General features: G+C 42.1%; 1 protein-coding gene across 1 annotated transcript; it reads left to right on the top strand.

Annotated features, from left to right (window-relative positions):
* Positions 1-11,603: 11,603 nt before the first annotated feature.
* LOC121063049 (protein CIP2A homolog) lies at positions 11,604-20,201 on the top strand (the record flags this gene model as incomplete). Its single annotated transcript, XM_040543343.1, is given in 11 exon segments — positions 11,604-11,653; positions 12,226-12,322; positions 13,862-13,984; positions 14,142-14,260; positions 14,262-14,285; positions 15,002-15,077; positions 16,215-16,442; positions 16,942-17,101; positions 18,150-18,291; positions 18,984-19,081; positions 20,081-20,201. Coding segments are annotated over 11 exon segments (1,238 nt in total), but the record flags the coding sequence as incomplete, so codon positions are not given.
* Between the last annotated feature and the right edge of the window lie 3,507 nt (positions 20,202-23,708).

Genomic DNA, 23,708 nt, shown 5'->3' with positions numbered 1-23,708 from the left:
ACTGTTGGAAAACATAATCCCCAGATACGGATCGATCGAGGCAATAGACTCTGACAGAGGGCCGCATTTTGTCTCAAAGTTAGCCAGAGACACTTTCTCCTCCCTGGGGACCAAATGGGAATATCACACCCCGTGGCATCCACAAAGCTCGGGAAAGGTAGAAAGGATGAATGGGGAAATAAAAAAACAGTTAACCAAGTTAATGATAGAAACAAAAACTTCATGGGTGAAATGCCTCCCATTGGCTTTACTAAACATAAGAACCCAGCCCCGAACAGATGTAGGAATCTCCCCTTTTGAGATGTTATATGGGATGCCGTATGATTTAGAGCTCCCAACTGATCATCCCCAGTTGGAAGAGTCGCTAATACAATCATATATAGTATCACTTATGATTAGGAGGAGGCAGCTGTGTGAAAAGGGATTAGTGGTACAACGCCCCCCCCTTTAGAGGTGGCCATACACAGGATCAAACCAGGAGACCAGGTTCTGATAAAATCCTGGAAAGAGACCTCTTTAACTCCTCGTTGGGAAGGACCCTACCTTGTTTTACTTACTACAGACACAGCTGTCCGGACAGCCGAGAAAGGATGGACTCATGCCAGCCGAGTTAAAGGACCAATACCAGAGGAACGGTGGAGAGTGGCCAGTCGACCTGGAGATTTGAAATTGACCCTGCGAAAAGGGACTGATGAGTGAATTCGCGATCGTATGGCTTATAACCCTCTCTAAGAAATAAATAGGTTCATTGTAAACGGGAACTGGGAAGTAGGGGAGGGGAAATTCCTTAATGTACCAAACCCCATACATCAGTAGGGTAACGTGCCTAAGGAGGAGTGAGTAACTGGGACTGGGAGTGGCTGGAACAGGAAAGTTGGTACCTAGGCCCCTGAAGATTACCCTTGCTGCCGTGAAGAAAGTAAACCCCGCTGCTTGAGGCAACCAAGTAGGCGGGCAAGGCAGAGGGGTACAGCGGTGGGGCGGATTATGTGGTACCCACCTCTATTTTGGATAATGGGATCTGGCCGAATGAACTGCCCTGGTACCCACCGTGACTCGAAACAACCTCCCCAGAATTATAAATGGACGTTGCCCTTCTGGTGTATGTTGGTGCTACCTCTCTTACTAAATATCCCCTGTCCAGCCGGAGCTGACGGGGGATATTTGCACCAGCCCTTTAGGTGGAGTTTAATTAGGTGGGAGGACCAAACTATCATTAAACAAGTAACTACAGCGGGTGCACCCAGTTTTCTCACATCCCTTTGTCAACTGGCACCCATAAGTCCGTGTCTGAACCAAATAGGTTTCTACTTCTGCCCTAGCTCGAACCCAGGAAGGGGATACTGCAATCATCCCAACTCCTACTATTGTGCTTATTGGGGTTGTGAAACAATTGCTTCAGATTGGAGTCCTGGAGCGGGGAGGGATAAGTTCCTAACTGTAGGATATGGACCCTATGGATGTAGGCCTCCGAGCCGAGACTGGAGCGGAGGGATCCGGATGCCCTATGGAGATTGTGAACAACTGTATGCTAATATAACGAATCCAACTGACCCAGCCTGGTTTACAGGGAAAACGTGGGGTGTGAGATATTGGGAACCTGGAGCCGATAGAGGAGGTTTAATATTTATAAAAAAGGAGGTTGTATCACCGGGACCTGAATCGATGGGACCCAACCCGGTATTGAACCCAAGTTTGGATAGAGAGGGTATCAAGAATAATACCAGGAATGTCACTGTTAATAATGACCCTATTGTCCAGAGTCTCGAGAACGACAATGGGAAAAATTCCCTGTGGAAATTAATGCAGGTAAGCTACCAGCTGTTAAACGCCACCAGCCCTAATCTGACTGAACGGTGCTGGCTCTGCTATGGGGTAAGGCCGCCCTTTTATGAAGCTGTAGGGGTCAATGAGAAGGCCCGGCGGGTAAATGGATCCAATCCCTTGCAATGTATGTGGGGGAAAGAGAGTCAGGGCATAACGATGACCCAAGTAACTGGGAAGGGGAGATGCGTGGGACAAGTCCCGCCCGATAAAATGCACTTGTGTGCAAATCAAACTAATGTCGGAAGTATAAAAAAAAACGGCGAAATGGTTATTACCTGCAGAGAATGCTAGGTGGGTATGCTCAAAGATGGGAGTTACCCCTTGTCTATCCCTGGACTTGTTCGATGAGTCTGTAGAATTCTGTGTTCAAGTAATAATTATTCCAAAGATACTCTACCACCCAGAGAGTTTCATGTATGACAATCAGATCAATCAAGAACACCATTTGACAAAACGGGAACCAATTTCCACATTGACCGTGGCTACCCTAATAATTTGGGGGGGTGCAGGGGTAGGCACAGGGGTTGCCTCATTAATCAAACAAGGAAAAGAGATCATCTCTCTGAGAGCGGCTGTGGATGAAGATTTAGCCAGAACTGAAAAATCTATCAGTGCTTTAGAAAAGTCTGTAAGATCGTTATCCGAAGTAGTATTACAGAATCGCAGAGGCCTAGATTTATTGTATTTACAACAAGGAGGGTTGTGCGCCGCACTCAAGGAGGAATGTTGTGTATATGCTGACCATACTGGAATTGTGAGAGATACCATGACCAAACTTCGAGAAGGATTGGAAAAGAGAAAAAGAGAGCGGGAGGCCCAACAAAGCTGGTACGAGTCCTGGTATAATCACTCGCCGTGGTTCACCACTCTGTTGTCAACAATAGTTGGCCCGCTGATTTTATTAACCCTAGGACTGACGTTTGGTCCTTGTATCCTTAACAAAGTCATAGCTATTGTTAAAGGTAGATTGGAGGCTGCTCATCTGATGCTTATGAGGACAAAGTATGAATCGATAAATGATAGACCCATACTAGAGGAAACATTAATCCTGAGTCAATTAGAACTAATTAGATTTAATGAACAAAATGATACAGAGAAAAAGGGGGGATTGTAATGGGTAAAGCCTTGTTTGTTCATTAAATGTTGCTGATAGGGGGGTTTCAACGGTTGACTGCTTATATCCCCAATATCCTGTTGAAGGAAAAAAACAAGTATGGGAACTTCCTGTTAACAATTGCAGTAGAAACCAGCTCCAAAAAGGGCACAATGGCATCCCCCCCGCGTGGGAACACACATATCAGCAGCAAAGTCACGACCCCAACGCAGAGGAAGACGACGATCTTCATCCTCATGACCACCAGAGGACTGACGAAGACCCCCTAGCAACAGGCCTTGCAGTGTAAGAAGACACCAGGATGTGCCACTAAAAACCCGGAACCACAAGACTATAAATCGAGACTTTGGGGGGCTTAGGGGGCGCGCCGTTGGCGGAGCAGGAGACTCCCCGGCCGCCCAGCGCTGTTTTACTTATTGCTGCTTGCTGAATTGCTCAAATAAATTGAAATTCGATCTACCCTACCCACGATGTGTCGGGAATGATTTCTACCAAAACTAATTTATAACAGTGAGCAATTGCATTGTGCATCACTTGTTTCGTACACATTATTATTAGTAGTACTATTATCATTATTATTTCTGTCTTAATAAACTGTCTCTATCTCAACCCACAGTCTTCATTTTCCTGTTTCTCTCCCCCATCCCAGAGAGGGAGGGGGGAGGGTGAGCAAACGGCTGTGTGGTGTTTAGCTGCCGGCCAGGTTAAACCACAACAGTCTTTTTGGCGCCCAACGTGGCACCTTGAAGGGTTGAGAAAATGACAGATCTGACCAGAGTGTGTTAAACCAAAATTGGTATAAGTATTAGACCTGCTTAATAGTTGCTAGTCACAATGTTGAATGCTTTCATCCCAGGTCTGCTGTGCCTGTTGTGACAATCTAAGTTGTGTTTTTGAAGTAGAGAACTAATTTTCTGTATTCCAAGGTAGTTGTGTAGTCATAACAAGGAGAAATGCTAAGTAGATAAAGTGGACAGTAGAAGGCTTCACTGTTCCAAAATAAGGAAGAAGCTTGAGAAAAACAGGATGAGCAGTGTGGGAACAGTAAAACAAAGATCACAGGTTCTCAAAACATAAGAAAGGAGAAATTAAAGGGTTGAAAAAAAGAAAAAATGTACATATATGGTATAGAGGAGCGTTGAGTAGCTTGTGAACCTGTAGTACTCAGCCAATGAGGAAACAGGGGAGGTGATCAGGTGTGGGGTAATAGGGAATAAAAGGTTATGATATGTTTACTATAATGCGCTCCTAATTGGCAGGACACCCGCCATTGCAATCGCGAATAAAATAGCTTCACAGAAGATCCTGTCTGAAGAAAATTATTGAGATTTTTTTTTTTTCACAATCTGGGGGCTCGTCCAGGATCTCGTTGCCTACTGAAGAGTTCTTGCCACCACAGACTGGAAGGTGCACCCCGCTGATTTCAGCGGTCCCGTCGGGGATGGTGGGTTGTCTCGGTATGGCCGGCAAAGGACCGAGACTGTTAATCTGAAGGAAGGCTCTGTGAAGCACTGGGGAGAAGGAAGGCCAGCACTGACATACCACAGACACACTACAGACACAGCACAGACACGGTACAGGCACAGGGATTACTTCTGATAACCCGGACCGGCAAGCCGTGAACGGACCGAGGTAAGGGAACCTCTGATATATGTAGTAATTCGTGTCAAGAAGATGGTTGATGTTAATAAAGAAGGGGGAGATGTGGGAGTGTGGCCATGGGGGTCGACAAGCTCCATGGTTGGCGATAACATTGGACTCTTAACGATGAGGCCTTCAGGAATGTAAAGAGTTTAGAGGGAACAAAGAAGGGTGATTCAGGAGATGCCATGCCATCTCCGGTTGCTTGTTCTCCCGCCCTTAAGGCATGGAAGTTGCAGGGGTTTGCTTGTTACCGGGCAAAGTTGTTTGACCAATGAAGAGTTAGTGGAAAAGGACTGCTGTGGGGCGAATAGTATAAGAAGGGAGCCTGTCCTCAATATGGGATGCAACACGATATGATGAAGTTCTGTCATCAATAAAGTAGTAGCAGTTACTGATCCTAAAAGAACCCTGGTGTCCGTGTGGTCGTTACGCCACAAATGGCACCTGAACAGGGACCTGAAGAAAACAAACAGAAACAGGGACATGAACAACAGGAACAGGGACCAGGACAGGAACAGGGACATTGATCGCCTAATGAAGATAGGTTCGGCCAAACTCAGCAAACCGCTCAAAGAAGCTCGTATAGAAAGTCGCTGGAAATAGGCGCACCGGAGCTGGAAGGAAGCTCAAGCTGAGAGAAGCGGACCCGCGCACACAACTGCCCCTCGCTGGCCGAAGGTAAGCAGTTGCGCGTTATGGGGAATCATATGTCCTTAGAAACAAAGACTGTCCTGGTAACCTTACAGCTTATTCCCTTTATTAACAATCAGGCAGTTTATGATCCTGAAACATAGGACCAAATTGAGGTCAAGGTGTGGGACTCTGCTACTAAAAACGACAAGGTTGCGGCGGGATTGCTCGGCACCTGGCGAGCAATCTCTGAGGCCTTAAAGAGCCATGTGCGACCACAATCAGAAACGTGTGGTTTGCCAGATAGTCAGGGAGCTGCAGGCTCGTCCATCAATCCTTCTGCTACACCATCGGCCCCCACCCGCCGCTACTGCCAGCGCAGGCCTTTGCTGTTACGCCCCCTGGTGACCTGGACGTTCCTTTTGATCCAGGCCCTATAGGCCCTGAAAAGGAGCCGGATCTGTTTCCCTTCGATCCGGGAGGAATAGGATACATAAGGCCCGAAGGCCGAGTTGCTTAACAACTTAAAGATAGACATATTGTTCCCACAACTAGCCCTGGAATTCTCTGGTGTTTGTAATCAAGAAAAGGAATGGAAAATGGAGACTGTTATATGATCTGAGAAAACTTAATGAAGTCATGGAAGATATGGGAGCACTTCAACCAGGATTACCATCTCCAACTATGCTCCCCCAGTCATGGACATTAATAGTAATAGACTTAAAGGATTGTTTGTTAAACCCTTGCCAGAATTCAGAAAACTTTGCCATGTTTATGTTTCAATTGATACCTTTTCTGATTGTACATATGTATAGGCGTACTCGGGTTTCTTATGAATATGTAAAAGCAATGTTTTATATATTTAGAAAGTTTGACGGTTGTGCGTGCGTGTTGGTAGAGCATAGACTCCCCGCGCACCCAGCGCTGTTTAATTGCCTTTTATAAATATTACTCATTTCAGATTGAGTTGTATCTTCATTTATAACACATGACAACTCTCTCGGACCCATCATGGTCCCTCTGCCCCAGAGGGCTCACACCTGTGATTTTGAGATCTCAGCCTCGGGTTGAGGCGGAACTATTAACATTCCTACATCCTCTTTCCCTGCTCATTCAACTTCAAACAGCTCTGTTAAATACTACATGCCACACAACCTTTAACGCCTTCAACAACCCTTTTAACACTTCCTTTATCTTTCTCCAGCCTGTACTTTTCTAATGCCAACACCAAAGGCTCAGTCAGGGGCCAACTTAATCCCATACCTTTTCCCTCCACGATGCTGAAACAACATATCAGTATACAACATTTCATCCTATTTCCCTTCTCTCCTCAAAAACAACATTAATTGCAAGACACTGTTATAGTCGATTGATCCATAAAGTGGCCATTTAGCTTATATAGTGGCCACCATTGATTGCAATACTTAGTGGAAGTCCTCTTGCTTTCTGTGCCCCCATTTCTAACAGTATTCTTCCAATGTGCCAATATGCACCCAAGGAGGCTTTCTTTAAAACGTCTTTGTTTTGGATATTACCCATTTCCTTGATTTCCCATTCCCTTTTATTTATTTATTACTATTCCTTATTAGTTACTGCTCCTTGTTTCAATTTCCATGCCAACCTTTTTATTGCAGGTTTTTACTATCTTTTCCCAAACATCCCAGTTCCCTGGGATTAAACTCTTCTTTCCACATACAAACTTTACTATTTCAGATTATTAATGAGCCCCGTTCCAATCATAAATCCACAGAGCTTCGGGAAAACACCTGAAGCACTCAGCCTTCCATCTTCCAGACAAACAATACCACCTTTTTCACAAAATTTACATTTCAGCAGGACCGAATTTCAAGCCCAATGCCAATTTTTCTCATGCACTTTGTTATTAAGCCCTCACAAAACAAGGAATCACTCCTGTGTATCCATCAATATGGGGGTTTAAAAGGTATTGAGGCCTAAATAAATTCACTCTCCCCCTTCTTACCAAATTCCCAGAACTCAAGCCTGAACCACCAAACAAGTGACTCTCCATTCTACCGCTTTGATAATCAGTCAGGCCCCCTCCACCGATGCTTGGGAAACTGACCAAACACCACCGCGAATACAACAAAACTTCTAAACTGTTACCTAGATAATGCTCCCACCTTCCTCCTTGTCACACTCAGAACATTTAAGAACAAAATAGGATTACAAGATGCACTGCTGGGCCCGTATATTGGGCACCACCAATCAACACTTGGATAAAACAGCACTTCTTTTCGGTCTGTCATGCACTTCGTTCACCTCCGGCCGTTCCCCTCGCGGAGAATACGAAACCGCGGATCGGAACTTATCATTCTCTTCGCAGCGATGCTGCGTCTCACTCACACAGCACAATCATGGAATCACACAAAGAGGCCCCTTGCTCTTCTTGTTCATACCACAAGAATATATCACTTAATAAGCAAACTTGTTTGTATCATCTCTGGCCGTGTTCCTCATGGAGTAACTCACTTCACAACAATACTTTGTCTCAAACACATACACTTACACAAATGCTTTCAACATGAGATACCCAGACATCTAAAAATAAGACACACAATTATTACCACTCCAATTAATATCCCTGCAGCAGCTGCAAATATTACCCAGGTAACCTTGTCACAATTGTGAGAGGCTCGCTTACCCTTCTCCTGCTTCGTATACAGTCATTAGCAGGTCCATCCTGGCTCCCAAAACTGGGATGCAGCAGTAACCTCGGATTTGCTCGATCTGCTCCCAAAATTGCTCGCGGCTGTTCCGTCGGCCAGCAAATCCCCCTTGACCACTCTATTGGTCAGCCTGTAGGGTACCCTCCTCCCTTACGGGGACTATGCTGCACGCCAGACGTCTCTGTGCGATTTACCAGCTGCCCCAGCCACGCGTACGACTTATAGGCCCTTCCTGTACTGTTACACATACCGTTTGTCCACGGTCCAGCAGGTCATTGTCTGCCCCCGCAGTGAGCAGCCGAGGAGCGGAGTTCCTCCAAGGAATTGTACCAGGTGCGCGCTAGGACGTCCACGGCGCGGCCACTCCTGTGGGCAGGCAGAGAACCTCCTGGCTGGCTCGCCAAAATGATTCGTGGAAGAACTCTATAACTCAAAGCAAATAAGTTATAAAGTAAGTATGTGGTTTATTTCAGCACCGGGCACATGCGGGATAGCTCCCAAAGGCATGCGCACCTTAACACGGCAACTTGCTTTGGTTATATGCGGTAAAAAGTTACATATGCATGAAGTTTCCCAATATGCCTATACGTATTCATAACCTATCCCCGCTTTGTATTAAAATTAGCTCCAAGAAGTCATTTCCATAAACTCCTCCCATCTGCGCCTGCGCAGTGCCTTCTGGTGGTGGTCGTTGAGGGGTCGTGGGGACGAAGGCTGATAACTCTTCTTCATCACCACTAGTTGACCCCCTGCCTTTGTACAGACTCAGTTGCTCCTTGGCTCTTGTCCAAACCACAAGGTCGGTCTCAGCTGGTTTTTGAGACAGGTTCCCCATTTTTGTCAGGAAACATCCTCTGTGAGGGGCCCCGAGACTCCTTGTTTCGGTTAATTTGCACAGTAGTAAGCAAAGACACTCAGCAACATCTATTTTAAAGCGATTAAGCAAGCCCCCATTCTTTCATTCCTGGCTTTAATAATTACAATTGTTTTATTTAGAAATCATTAATGCGATAAAGCAAGCCCCCATTCTTCTATCCCTGGCTTCACTATTAGAGTGAAAGATACATTCTCAGTTTGTCAAACATGGCAAAATGTAGTTAATATAACTTTGTGCTTTGACTTCTGTATTAAATACTTTGCAGTTAAGTAACTGAGGTTGTTTTTTTCCTTTCATTTCCAGGTCATCTCGGGACTGAAGCTTACACGATTATTTGCTTCAAACCAGATTCTACCAAGTGAATGTCTTAATTGGCCAGTAGAACTCCTTGAGAATGCTGTTATAGACCCTTCTCTAACCTTGTCTTTGGTTACTTTACTCTCACAGCTAGGTAAAGTTTGCATTTTAATTTCTAATCTTGGGTCTGAGAAAGGAAAGACACGTGTGCCACAAAAAACTTCATTTTTCACACCTTATGTTCTTTCTAAGAAGTATTTTTCATCGTGATGGAGTGCTTGGCTGAGCCACCTGACTGTATATACAAGGCCAGATAAGACCTTAAATCACTATTATAAACAGAGTTCAAGTCATTAATGTGATATGACAATGATCATGCTTGTCAGAACTTTTTTCCTCACTGGACCATGTGAGAAATTATTTTTTTGTAGGGGCATTGATTTCAGAGCTTGAAAATACTTTCTAAGATAAGAAACCTGCCTAGGGGATGCGAAAGGAGGGAAAAACTTTGTTATATCAATGATTGTCCTTGCCTCGGTTTAGTTCTCCAATTGGAGTGCTTGCTAGGCTTGCAGTGAGGATTCTACAGTGTCCTGGGCCCATGTACTTCCTGTTTCCTAATTAGAACACAGATTCTGGAGCGTCTTGTTTGTTGGGATGGATTTTTTCCCCTTTTTCACAAAAAGTGGGGCTTAGTTGTCTAGGGAGCTCTGTGCTCACCATAACCTACATATTTAGGTTATATATAGAGGGAAAAATTATCCCTTTGCTCTCTGCTTAGAGTTTTTCCCTTAGGTGTGGGTGGTTCTTGGAGTTTTGAGACCTTTAGGATGACTCCTTATTTGTCTTCTTTTTTTTTCCTAATGGTTATTGTAAAATGATATTTGTTGCTGGTGTTCATAACCATTTTTCCCAGCCTGTTGGGTCTGGAAAAGTTTAAAAGTCAGTCCTCCTCCAACTGATCTGTTGCTTTACCTGTCATCCTTGTTTACTATGTCTTTTCCAGGACTGCCTAAGCAGAATTGGATTTTTGTACTACTGTTGCTAGATAACCTTATCAAGGTATCAGTTTTAGTCTACTTGGCACCTTAGCATGAAGCAAGAAACTAAGGTCATTGATTTTAAGCTGTAAAGCCTTTTAACTGCAGGATTCAGAATCTCAAATAGAGCTTATACTTTGTAGGTAGGAGGTAGGCAGTTTCTTCAGTGTCCAAACATCCCAAGGAAAAGTATTAACATTTCAATTCACTGTAAGCTCAGAACTGAGGTAGAGATTCAAGTGTGTAGGAGCTGTGATTTGTAGTTATTTGTGAAATCTACTTGGAAAAAATGGTCAAAGACTAGAGCTTATACTTAGATAAGTTGCTAATACAGTGATTGCTTTTGCTATTACATAGGGTGTTTTTGTTAATAATACCTAAATTCTAGCTTTAGACAATGACACTAGAGAAGCTCTTCAGGATACCTACAATCTGACCAGTGTCCTGGCAGGAGTGGTTCATCGAAGCTCTACTAATCTTAGCAATCCAGTATTACTACATGTAACAGGGTCTAATGCTTAATAACATTTAGTCACTTTTATGAAGTATACATTATTTCAGATAGAGCTTTTTAAGAATTGTTATATACACCTACAGTATAATGTGTTGAGGGAAAGTTGATATAAGCTGTGTATTTTATTTGCTGTGTGAGTCTAATATGACAGGATTTTAGCACTACATAGATTTTTGCATATTCTCTGTGAGATTGCTTGTGCTTCTCACCTTCTCTAATTAATTTACAAAAAAAAAAAAAACACCCTTCTTGAAACTGGAAATTTCTACTGCATGAAATCACTGTATGAGAGTGTGGAAGCTTATTTTTCAGCTGAGGTAAACTTGTTAATTTATTCTAATGTTCCTAACAAAAACCTGGATATTGTTTTGTCTAATCAGTGCTTTGACAGGTAAACGGGAATGAGTGAAGGGAAAGCTGTGGTTGCTGGTTCTCACTGAAGGTTTGCAGGGCATGTATGCCTCCTTCCCTCTGGTCATTGCTATGTACTAGTGAATATAAGGGGCTGAGCTAATGGAAGCTCATTTTTAGGAGCCAAGTGCAGACGTTGTGACGTTATTGCTTCACTTATTTTCAGTGAAGACATGACATCTTCCAGTCTGACTACACCAACTTCCACCTGTCCTTTCTGTGCACTGAACAGTAATGTTGGGCTTTTTTTTTTTTTTAAATACGTGCAGGTTTTCTCATACGTGGCTTTGAGCCTTCAGCATGCACTTGCTGGCTATCTATGGTCACAATTTTTTTTTCAGAAGAGGGAAAGCAGAAAAATGAATTTGCTGGCAGTTATGTTGCCTGTCGGAAATGTAATCAAGTGGCCAGTACGAATGCTTTTCTGATGTTTTGCATATTTCTCAAAATACTAGGGAGTACAAGATGACTCAGGGATCCAGGTGACATCAGTCAATGGAAAAGGTTTTGTAGTCATCAAATAGTTATAAGATTTTTAAGCTCTAATGCTAGGTATTCTCTTATGTTAGTGATTCTTGTCGATGAATTGATTTCATTTCTAATGCACCATGTGTAAGTGTGTACTCACTTATCTTTACTCATGGGAAATTCCTAGATAGGTTTCTAAACTTTCTGAAGATGATTTGCATATTGTACTAACTTTCTGGTCTTCAGAGTAAGCTGTGACATTTTTGCTGTGAAGTTACCAGAGATTTTTACTTGAAAACCACGTTTTTAAAGTTTGTCATATGTAGTGTTGTGGGTGGCTGAATACTAATTGGCCTCTTAGCCCATCCCCAGGAAGGGGAAGCTAACAAAGACAAAAGCCATGGAAAATATTCATGCCTGCTGCTATGAGCAGACTTCCTTTAGAATAATATGAATTTTGTGTGAGTCTAATGACTATTAAAAACACCTGAAATAAAGGACCTTTGATAGTGTTCCTCTCCAATTCTTGTTATTACTGTTTAGCTCAGTTAAAAGCTGCCCACAGTATGAGGCCTGCAAATCTTAGTTTTGCTTTGCTTAGAGGAATGGTATCTTACTCAAAAAAAAAAAAAAAATAATAATACAAATCTTGTAACTAGATTCAGGATGCTTTAATGAAAACATCTTTGTTTAAAATTCTGGACTTTTCTTTCAAGTCAGTCCACTGAAGATGAGTTAACCATGCCATGTTTAGTACTCTTGGCAAATCTCTGTCGTCACAACTTATCTATTCAAACTTGGATAAAATCTTTGGTAAATGTTTTGGGTTTGTGGCATGGTTCTCTGGCTTGAGGACAAGAGTTACTTGGCTATGAGGAATTACCTTTCTATTTCTTATGTATGTTTTTCATGCATAAGAAATAATCCTGACCTTTTTGTTCAGTGTTGTGTCTGGTGTTGGTGGTTGTTTCTCTCAAACTGGAGGAAACAATCAGAAGAACTGGAAGCTGGGTTTTCTTTTGTTGCTCTGCTGTTGCACAGGCTTTCATTACACATTCAGTTATGTCAACCGTTCTCTGCAAAGGAAAGGTGAATTTGAAATTTGCACATATCTTCTGTAGAAAAACTAAATGTTAAAATATAAAGACTGTAGTTGGATTTCAGGCAAAATTTACTGCACCTTGCCAAAAAAAGACTTAATTTTCAAAAGATAAATCAATAAAATACTGACTTGCGGAAAACGGACTCCACAATCAGTAAGGTTGTAAAGTAGGTATGTTTATTCAGCACTGGGCAGCACGAGGGGTAGTTCCACCAAAGTCGTGCGCAACTGATGTGGCAATTTGCCATGGTTATATGCAGCAAAGAGTTACATATGCATGACGTTTCACAATACGCCTATACATATTCATAACCTGTCCCTGCTTCGTATTAAAATTAGTGCCAAGGAGTCATTTCCATAAACTCCTCCCATCTGCGCTTGCGCAGTGTATCCCGGTGGTGGTCATCAGGGGTCGTGGGGATGAAGATTGATGACTCTTCCTCGTCACCGCTAGTTGACCTCTTGTCTTTGCGCAGACTCAGTTGCTCCTTGGCTCTTGTCCATCTGCAGGACCAGTTTCTACCAGTTTCTTAAGATAGGCTCACACTCTTATTAGGAGACTGACCTTGGTAAGGGGCCCAAGGCTTCTTGCTTTAGTTAATTTGCACAATGTACCATAGTTAGCAAAGACACTAAGTAGCATCCTAGTTTAATGCTGTCAGCGCTCTATCTCTACTTGATAAGATTCTCCTAACTCCCTCTCTCAATACAACCATGTCAGGTCAGGGCCTTTGAATCCTCAAATACACATCCATATCTGAACCATTCCAGTCCATGTCTCTTCATCAATCAGTACAAATGTAACTTATTTGTTGATGGAGAAATAAAATTTAATCTACATGGCAGTGAATGTTGTACTGCTTACCTTGAAAGGAAGGGGAGGTGGAGGGAAGAACTATTTCCAAATCTGATCAGAGAGGAGACAGGGTCAATTTTCAGTGTTTTTTTTTTTTTCCTTTGAAGTCTTAGCAAAATGTCTTCCTTATGTCTTTAAAATAGTGATGGAATTCCTTCCTCTCTTTTTATCATTCTACCCTATGCAAATTCAACAAAGAATTTAGTCATTGATGTCAACTACAGTAGTTGTGCAGTAGAAGAATGCTAAAATAGGTTTCCTAGAGAAAGTTTGTCATTCTAATGTTTTTGTATCATTCATGATTTTTCTTATTTTAAAATATGAGCAAGCTGTAAGTTTGGTGCTCTTATAGAACAAAATGAAACTTATAATACCTGTTTCTTTTTTGTTTTAGAATAATGTGAAGAGTTTTTATCGTACCTTGATAAGTTTCCTGGCCCACGGTAGTTTGACTGTGGTTGTGTTTGCACTTTCAGTATTATCAAGCCTTACTTTAAATGAAGAAGTAGGAGAAAAAGTAAGTGATACTTTGAAATCAGTTCTGTTCTCAATTTGTTGATAAATCTTTTGGCCACACTGGCAAAATCAAGTTCTAATTCCAGCTAATTTTTGATGTGCAAGAGACCTGAGCAAGTTAAGTATGTTCTCATACATAGTTTTCCCTTTTCTTTTAGCTCTTTCATGCTCGGAATATCCATCAGACTTTTCAGTTAATATTCAATATTGTTGTAAATGGAGATGGTACTCTAGCAAGAAAATATTCTGTTGATCTACTCATGCATCTTGTGAAAAAAAAGAGTTGCAGATTATCTTACCAGGTATGGCCTGACTTTATAAAAAGTATTTAAGAGTTTTTTATAAGCTTTTGTTCAACTCTTTTGCTATATGCCATTTGTATTCTGAACCACACACTGGGAAAAAATCTGTAGATGCTTCTTGTATGTTACTAGTTGATTATAACTATGCTGCCTGAAACTAAAGGATTCTTGTGTTATCTATTTCACACAGAAGTGTAAATCAAAACACATGCTTTCCTTGTTGCTTAAGGAATATTTAATGCTTGTTTTCAGTAATTCTTTGTCTCAATAGTATCACTGGTCAGACAACTTCATGAACAGCTGTCATGCCTTTTTGCAGGCCTACATTAGTTTGAGGTGGAATAGTATTGTCAAAGTTGTAATAATTTTACTGTAGGGCACTACGGAGTAATTGCGCAGAGTGCTTGTCTATTGCTTCTGCAAATTCAGCTAGTAGAATTTAGTTCTGAAATTCCATCTAAATCTTCTCGCAATAAGAACAGCTGGAAAATCTTGGTGTATTTTAAGGATTTTTTTATTCTTGGAATATTTTTGAAGTCGAGCTTGTGTTTTAGCAAAATTACACCATCAAAGCTATCACTATACTTGAAATGTTTGGGGGGTAAAAAGGAAATAGAGCACGTTTCATCCCTTGGTATAAATCTCTAAGAATGTTCAAATTTCAAATGTTTTTTTTTTTTTTTTCTACACCCCCTTCCCCCTCATGTACACTATAGGTATGAACACTTCACCTCATGCCTTGGTCAAGTATTAGATCTTCTTCATGGAAAGGATCCTAATTCATCATCTAAGGTATGTATACTTTGTCAGCTTAAGGCTAAGACGGTACCACTCATAACCTGGTTCCATTTCTGTAGCCATAAATAGGTTCCTTGTGTATGAGGATTGATTAAATAAATTGATTTCAGGACTCTTTAGTGACTTAGTGTTTATCAGTTTTGTAGCTGATCAAAAGCCTGTCAGGTTATATTTGCTTGGTGTGTTGTTTTTGTTGGGTTTTGTTTGTTTTGCCAGGTTTTGTGTGCCTGTTTTCAGGCAACAGATATAAAGGCAAAAAGCAAACATAAATACCTTTCATACTTTGGCTAATAAGAGATGTGGGTTACTGCACCAGAAACGCAGCATGTGCCCCACTTCATATACCAAGACTTGAATTAATACTACTCAGATTTTGAACTGATGATCAGGGAACCATGACACTAGTTTCAAAGTAGGGAGTATGTTCTTTCACAGTAATTGAACAAATTGATGCCAAATTGGGTTCACTGTTCTGTTCAGCTTTATCTCTCTACCACCTTAAATAAATGAAACATTGGCTATCTGGTGCTAAAGACTAAAATATGGTATGTCGTGAAAATGCTTGGGCAAAGAATATCTTTGAAACAAATCTTAAACTTTTTTTATGAGTGCATTTCACATCATAGTAAATAAATGCCAATGTTTCCATGTATGTAACTTTTGTTGTTTATTGGTTATTATTTAGAAACATGTTGACATGGAGCTTTTTGCGGGGTTTTCATTTTTGTCTGAGTTTGCATATGGGCATTCATTAATATCTCAGAATATTTTTCCCTTCCATAGTGTTTTTTTTTTTTTAAATTGAGTGCATACCAAAGCATTTCTACTGCTGGTAGATCACTAGACAGCAGTTGTCCTTTTTTCCTTTCTTGTTTAAGAAAGGAAAGCAGTACACTGAATACCAACTGTTGCAAGCCTTCACCACTCAATGTTTTTTTTTGGTCTAGTGGACTGTATTGCTGTTGCTCACTTGACTTTATGGAGGGAAAAATATTGTTCATAGAACTTTAAAGTGCCAAGAGTAGTTGCTTAGAACTTAAATATCTCTTTAGGTTTGTGCTATGGGAGTTGCAATTGCTGTATGAGTAATTGGTTTAAAATCATTTGAACTCTTTCATTCACTTCATATACATCTTAGAACTGCTGCTCACCTTCTGTTCTGTGGTTGAACTGTGTCATACCCTGTAGCAGGCGATACTGGAACCATCTGGCTTGCCAGTCTCTGGAAACACCGGATTTGTGACTCGCTCAGAGACTTTTGAACCATCTGTTGCATTGGTACGCTTGTCAAACCAACCATTGGAAAGCTCTGAAGACTGTTCAGTTCTAGCATTGCAGCTATTCAAAGAGGTTTTTGAGGTACCAGAGCTGATAATTGAGTTTAAAGTGCTTCTTAGCAGCTCTATTTTTCGTTTGGTTTTTAAACGTCTAATAACATTTTACTTGAAAGGTAGCATGTAAAAATATACCTGACTTTTTTTGTTCTAAAATTTCATACTTTAACACTCAGCTTTTCTTTTAAAGACATGTATTTCAGAAATATATCTGTTCTGAAAGTTAAATGGAAGATATGGCAGTTCTATATCTATCTATCCATATCTACCTGCCATATGGCCAGATGGCAGATAGATACAAAGCTATACAAGACCTGTTTTCTAGAACTTATAGGAGTGAGTGTTTCTACTCTTTCACTGTTATTTGTTAAACTTCCTTCTCCAGCGTGATACTGATCAACAGTCTTAAACCTAAAATAGCAAGAGCCTGGGAAAGCTTGATTGCAAGCTGGTGAAGGAAGAGGTAGAGTAGGCTTGTCTTCCTTGCTCTGTAGTTCTAAACATTGACATAAAATTTATTACAGGATTCTATTAATAGTGGGAACAGTGCCTCAGCTGAACACTTTGTGGATCTTTTGCTGCCTGTTCTTCTTGATCATCTTCAGATGCCAGAACAGATTGTGGATGAGCTGTTAGTGAAGAAAAAGTGTGAAAGAATGGTCAAGGCTATTAATGTCCTCATAGATATCCTTTTTATGTGCCTATTGGCACATAATTAATTTATGATTTCTCCACTATGATCTGTTCCAAGGTATTAGAAGAAATGTCCATTTTGGGTCACTCTGATAGTATTTAATGGTGGTAACTGCACTAATTTTACTTAGCACTGTCATTTTGAAAGATCTTAAGTAGCTTTCTAATTGTTGTGAAATTATTTTGTAGTACGGGGATTCAGAATAAAATGTGGTGGCTGTTCAACAGTATAGAAGCACTTTGCAGATCAAAAATGATTAGTGTTTCTGGTAAAATTGTAAGGAGGAGGAGGGCGGGTGGCCATCTTCTTAATCATTAGAGTATTTTGGCTTAGCTAAGTCTAATGCAGTGCCCAGTCAAATATGATAAAAACTCAGACTTGTGAAATAAGAGGAAAAATAATGCAGAATGATACCATTTTACTTTTTTTTTAAAAGGGGTTTCCTTCATTAGAATTTCAGAACAGCTTTTCTAGTCCACCTAGTGTAACATCCTGTCTCTGATTGGATTTGGGCCAGATTTGTCAAGGAGCTTGGTGAGAAGGCAAATCTATCATGTCATCTTCAAGCCTACAGCTCTGAAGTACTTGAAGCTTGCATTCTTCTGCTTCTGATTTCTGTCTTGTTGCCTTTTTGAACTTGGTGTCCTGGAGTAAGGAGAATGTGACAGCAGGATGTAGTCCGGCATCTCAGCTGAATTCTGTGAAGAAGTTTCTTGGCTAGTTCTCCCCTAGATAACTAGTTCTTGTATTAGGCACTGGTTGTTCAATCCCTTTTGTTCGTCTTCTTTCTTTATGCCGCCTCATTTTATTGTGGTTTCCCATAGCTGTCTGTTTCCTAGTACATGTTTTTTAGTTGAACAGCAGAGCTTTCTTGGCTTGTCTGTTAAGTGTGACTTAAGTGGTTTATGTAGTTGGGCTTTAAAAGTATTTTTGGAGTACGTCATGCTTGGATGTACTAACTGTCTTATTAAAAATATTTCCTTATGGTGACAATGCCTAAGCATAGATATATTAAGAATAAAACTTAACTTTATCTACTGCTCTGTAGAGATGACATACTGAAAATGCACACCTCAAAGGTACTGACTGCCAGCCGATGTGTGTCTCTAATTGAACACCAATTTACCTATAGCAGAATTGATGCTGGTTTTGGGGCAAAGGTAGTGGACTCTAAAATGTGGTAAGCACACAAATTTTTCTGAAATCTAATTTAGCTAGACCTGTGTGAGTTTTGATATTGTTCCAACAGAAAATATACCGTAGCTGAAATTACCATTTAAATGGAAGTAAGTCAGTACTATTTTTAAATCACATTTAATATTTCTGTGGCAATAGAATGTAACATTGGTCAGTTCAATACATAAAACCTGGCTTAAACGTTCCAGTATTGTTTTGTGTGTAAGCCGGAGTTCCATTGATGTGGGACTGATTTTAAACATCCATTAATTTAAGCTCATCTGAGGTGAAGCTTACCAGAAATGATATCACACATCAATACTAGAGGAACAGGGGAGCCAATGATTGTATTAAAAAAGAACATACATTCCTCCAGCTCAGTGTCATTGACTTGAATATCAATATAACTGAGTTATATGCCCAGTAAAATTGACTTGTGATTAAACACTTCACTTTCAAGCTGAAAGTGTTTTTTTGAGTTTCTCTGCTGTCCTTGGTACACTGGAAAAAAATCAACAGCATGTCCAAGGAACTGAGTGATTTCTTGTGGTGTTGGCATTGATGCCTTGCTAGACACGTTTAACATCTTTATGAAGGTATTTATTCATTTTGTAAATTGACTGAATTTATCAGTGCTGGTTTGACAGATCTCTCTGCCTTTTTTCCACTTTGTTTCTGCATTTGTATGTTTAAAAGCAAACTTGCTGCTGATACTATTTTGAAAACACTTGATCTTATGAGCAGTCTGAAGCAGGAAGTACCTAGTATGGAAGTCAGCTTCTACAAAATGATGGAAAATAAACCAGACAGTCAAACACTCATACTATTTTGGAGGGTTTTCTTTGAAGAACGGTGTCCTGGTTTCAGCTAGGACAGAGTTAATTTTCCTCCTAGTAGCTGGTAGGGTGCTATGTTTGGGATTAGGAGGAGAAGAGTGCTGATAACATGCTGATGTTTTGGTTGTTGCAGAGCAGTGCTTACACTAAGCCAAGGACTTTTCAGCTTCTCGCTCTGTCCTGCCAGCGGGCAGGCTAGGGGTGCAGCAGGAGCTGGGAGGGGACAGACCCAGGACAGCTGACCCAAACTGGCCAAAGGGGTATTCCATACCATCTGACGTCATGCTAAACAAGATATAGGGTGGCTAGCCGGGGTGGAGGGGGGGGGGGCGGCTGCTCGGAAATAGGCTGGGCATCGGTCAGCGGGAGGTGAGCAATTGCATTGTGCATCACTTGTTTCGTACACATTATTATTAGTAGTACTATTATCATTATTATTAGTTTTCCTTTTTTTCCTGTCTTAATAAACTGTCTCTATCTCAACCCACAGGCTTCATTTTCCCGTTTCTCTCCCCCATCCCAGAGAGGGAAGGGGGAGGGTGAGCGAACGTCTGTGTGGTGCTTAGCTGCCGGCCAGGTTAAACCACAATAAATGGGAATTGTGTAACTTAATAGGTAGCAATCGTAGTCCCACAGCTATCCGAAAATCCTAATAAAACTTAATGCTTGTGATCCGTTATGATGGAAATCAAGCACTTAAAAAGTTGAAGGAATTAAGTAGTTTTTGTATCTGCTGTGTCAACTCGAATTGGGAAAACAAAACTTTAAATCCTCCCAAGTGTGAACTGTTTTTCAAATCAGTTCTGTTTCACTAACTTTGGGCTTCAGAAACTTAGAAGGGTAAAATTTAGAAAGGCAGCTTTGAATATTTTTTTTTTCTGTGCTCATGGGCATTGGTATTATGTTTGGTTTTGTTATTTACTGTTACATATTCTAACTAAAGTAGCTTCCTTTTTTAGGATCAACGCCTGATTACACCTCTGATGTTTGCTTTAACATCAGACTACAGAGAACAAGTCCAAGTGGGACTTAGAATACTGTTTGAGGCTGCACCCTTACCCAATTTTCCTGCCATAGTGTAAGTTTATTTTTGTGGTAGTCTGGTAGGATTTGAAATTTTTATGGCCTTGGTGATGCTTGTGTTTCTTGACATATTACTTTCAGTTCATCTGAGGTAGTAACTTTAGAAAAACTGTCATTTCCTCTTAATCTGCACTTAAGAGACAGAAGTGGTTTTAGAGGCCAGAGGAATTAGTTCAAATACTGACAGGTATTTAATTAATATCAGATTCTAGAGAGCATAATAGTGACTTCCATCCCTCAGGGTTCACTTTTCTGAAGTCTGTGCTTGGAGCTTTATACTTGGACTTCATCTGATGTTCTGTGAGAGTGCTCTGACAGAAGTTTAACTTGGAACAGTATCTGAATTGCTTTTTATATGGGGAAGAAGGATGATCAACTAGCCAAATCATGGTAACTTGCTTCATTTTTTTTTGTGTTTGTTTTTTGTTGTTGTTGTTGTTTTTTTGAGAAAGGTCATGGAGATAGTGGCATGTATGGAAGCTTATTCCTTTTTTAAAGAAAATTATGGTGGTAAGAGCCTAAAACTGTTCATCCTGAAAATATCAATGCTGTTTTTATGATTATGATAGTACTATGTATCAATAATATCCCTGTATCTAGCTAGATATAGACTTCAGGAGGGAAATCAGGGTGAGGGGTTGCTATTTTGTAAGTAGTTGATGGTCTGCAACATCGTCAAAACAGCTACAAAATAAATTCTGAAAGCTGAGGCAACAACTCTAATGAAGTTTCAGAACAGGTATGCAGCTCTGGTGAGCTCAGGCTGCAGAAAATGTTCTGGACCACTCCCTAAGCTGGGGCAGCAGGAGGTGGTCTTCTAACCTGCAGGAGGTGTGCAGTTGCTGAGGACCTGTAGCCCGAAGTGAAGGGGAGCTGTAAGGAGGAGGTTAGCAGACTTAGCATCAAAGATGGTGAAAAAGAGAGACCAGATCCTCCCTCAAGGCCTTGCAGCTTCAAAATGTGGCAACCTGACTTACCATTTAGGGAGGCTTGCTACTTTCTGGGAGCTCAGATTTGGGAAGTTTTTGGAAAAAATAGAGAGGATTCTCTAGCCCTCAGGCTATTACCATCTGCTAGCCTTCTACAAGGGCAAAAATGTTATGGCAGGGGAGACATGAATATTATCAAGCATGGTTACATGGCTCCTGTGGTGATGGTCAAGGGCATGGGGAACAATGGTGGTGTTCCAGTACTTCCTGTGGTTGAGGGTGGAAGGGTTTGAGGAGTAGTGGACAGATTCTGTTGGTCAACAATTGGTTGTGTAACCACTGTCAAACAGTTTTGGTTTCCATGACCAAGAGATTCAGAACCAAGGACTAGCTAACATGATGAGGAAAGATTTAAACTAAAAACAATAGGGGAAGAGATGACCACAATCAATCAAGTGAGGAAGTGTTATACTGGGTGTCGCGTTAAGGGGTGTAGCCGATTAACCGTTATGGGTCCTGTCAGATTCAGGGTACTGAACTATCACAATCACAGATTCACCAATAACGCATTAACCAATATGGGTCTGATCGGATTCAGAACACTGAACCACCACGGTCACGGATTCACCAATAACGTATAACCACCCTTACTCTAGTCGCGTTCAATGAGAACTATCACAGCTAGGAACAATGCAGTTAAGTGCAATTTATTACAGCAACAGGTACACAGGTTCCTTGGATTGCCGGTGATAATTTACTGTCTGCAAAAGCAAGCTAGCATGCATGAAATACACAGGTGTGCAGCCTGGAAACTAACGCGTTAAAAGGCACAAAGACTCTATAGAGATTTCTAAGTTTCCGCGGAGACACACAGTATAACCAAGTGTTCAAATCTCAGACACAGACACAGACACAGACAGACACAGATTTCTAGGTTGGAAGAGACCTCAAGATCATCGAGTCCAACCTCCGACCTAACACTAAGTACTCCACTAAACCATATCGCTAAGGACTACATCTAAACGTCTTTTAAAGACCTCCAGGGATGGTGACTCCACCACCTCTCTGGGCAGCCTGTTCCAATGCTTAATAACCCTTTCGGTAAAGAAGTACTTCCTAACATCCAACCTAAAACTCCCCTGTCGCAACTTTTGCCCATTCCCCCTCGTCCTGTCACCAGGCACGTGGGAGAACAGACCAACCCCCACCTCTCTACAGCCTCCTTTAAGGTACCTGTAGAGTGCGATAAGGTCGCCCCTGAGCCTCCTCTTCTCCAGGCTGAACAAGCCCAGCTCCCTCAGCCGCTCCTCGTAAGACTTGTTCTCCAGACCCCTCACCAGCTTGGTCGCCCTTCTCTGGACTCGCTCGAGCACGTCCATGTCCTTCCTGTAGCGAGGGGCCCAAAACTGAACACAGTACTCGAGGTGCGGCCTCACCAGAGCCGAGTACAGGGGCACAATCACTTCCCTAGACCTGCTGGCCACACTGCTTCTTATACAGGCCAGGATGCTGTTGGCTTTCTTGGCCACCTGAGCACACTGCTGGCTCATATTCAGCCGACTATCAACCAATACTCCCAGGTCCTTCTCGGCCAGGCAGCTTTCCAGCCACTCATCTCCCAGCCTGTAGTTCTGCTTGGGGTTGTTGCGCCCCAGGTGCAGGACCCGGCACTTGGCCTTGTTGAACTTCATACAGTTGGCGTCAGCCCATCGGTCCAGCCTATCCAGATCCTCCTGCAGAGCCTTCCTGCCCTCGAGCAGATCGACACACACACCTAACTTGGTGTCATCTGCAAACTTACTGAGGGTGCACTGGACGCCCTCATCCAGATCATCGATAAAGATATTAAAGAGGACCGGCCCCAGTACCGAGCCCTGGAGGACACCACTAGTGACCAGCCTCCAACCAGATTTGACTCCATTCACCACAACTCTCTGGGCCCGGCTATCCAGCCAGTTTCTAACCCAGCGAAGCGTACGCCAGTCCAAGCCCCGCGCAGCCAGTTTCTTGAGGAGAATGCTGTGGGGAACGGTGTCAAAAGCCTTACTGAGGTCAAGGTAGATCACATCCACAGCCTTTCCCTCATCCACCAAGCGCGTCACTTTGTCATAGAAGGAGATCAGGTTCGTCAAGCAGGACCTGCCTTTCATAAACCCATGCTGACTGGGCCTCATCGCCTGCTTGCCCTGCAAGTGCCGTGTGATGACCCTCAAGATAATCTGCTCCATGAGCTTTCCTGGCACTGAGGTCAAACTAACAGGCCTATAGTTCCCCGGGTCTGCCCTCCGGCCCTTCTTATAGATGGGCGTCACATTGGCTAGCCGCCAGTCAACTGGGACCTCCCCCGATAGCCAGGACTGCCGATAAATGATGGAAAGCGGCTCGGCCAGCTCCTCCGCCAGTTCTTTCAGTACCTTCGGGTGCATCCCATCCGGCCCCATCGACTTGCGCACATCCAAGCTCCGTAGCAGGTCGCCAACCATTTCCTCATGAACAGCGAAGGCCACATCCTGCTCCCCATCCCCTTCCACCAGCTCAGGGCACTGGGTATCCAGAGAACAACCGGTATTGCC

Source organism: Cygnus olor (assembly GCF_009769625.2).
Source record: "Cygnus olor isolate bCygOlo1 chromosome W unlocalized genomic scaffold, bCygOlo1.pri.v2 scaffold_110_ctg1, whole genome shotgun sequence".
Lineage (NCBI taxonomy): Eukaryota > Metazoa > Chordata > Aves > Anseriformes > Anatidae > Cygnus > Cygnus olor.
The sequence above is the reverse complement of the archived record's forward strand: the minus strand, read 5'-3'. Positions and strand labels throughout refer to the sequence as shown.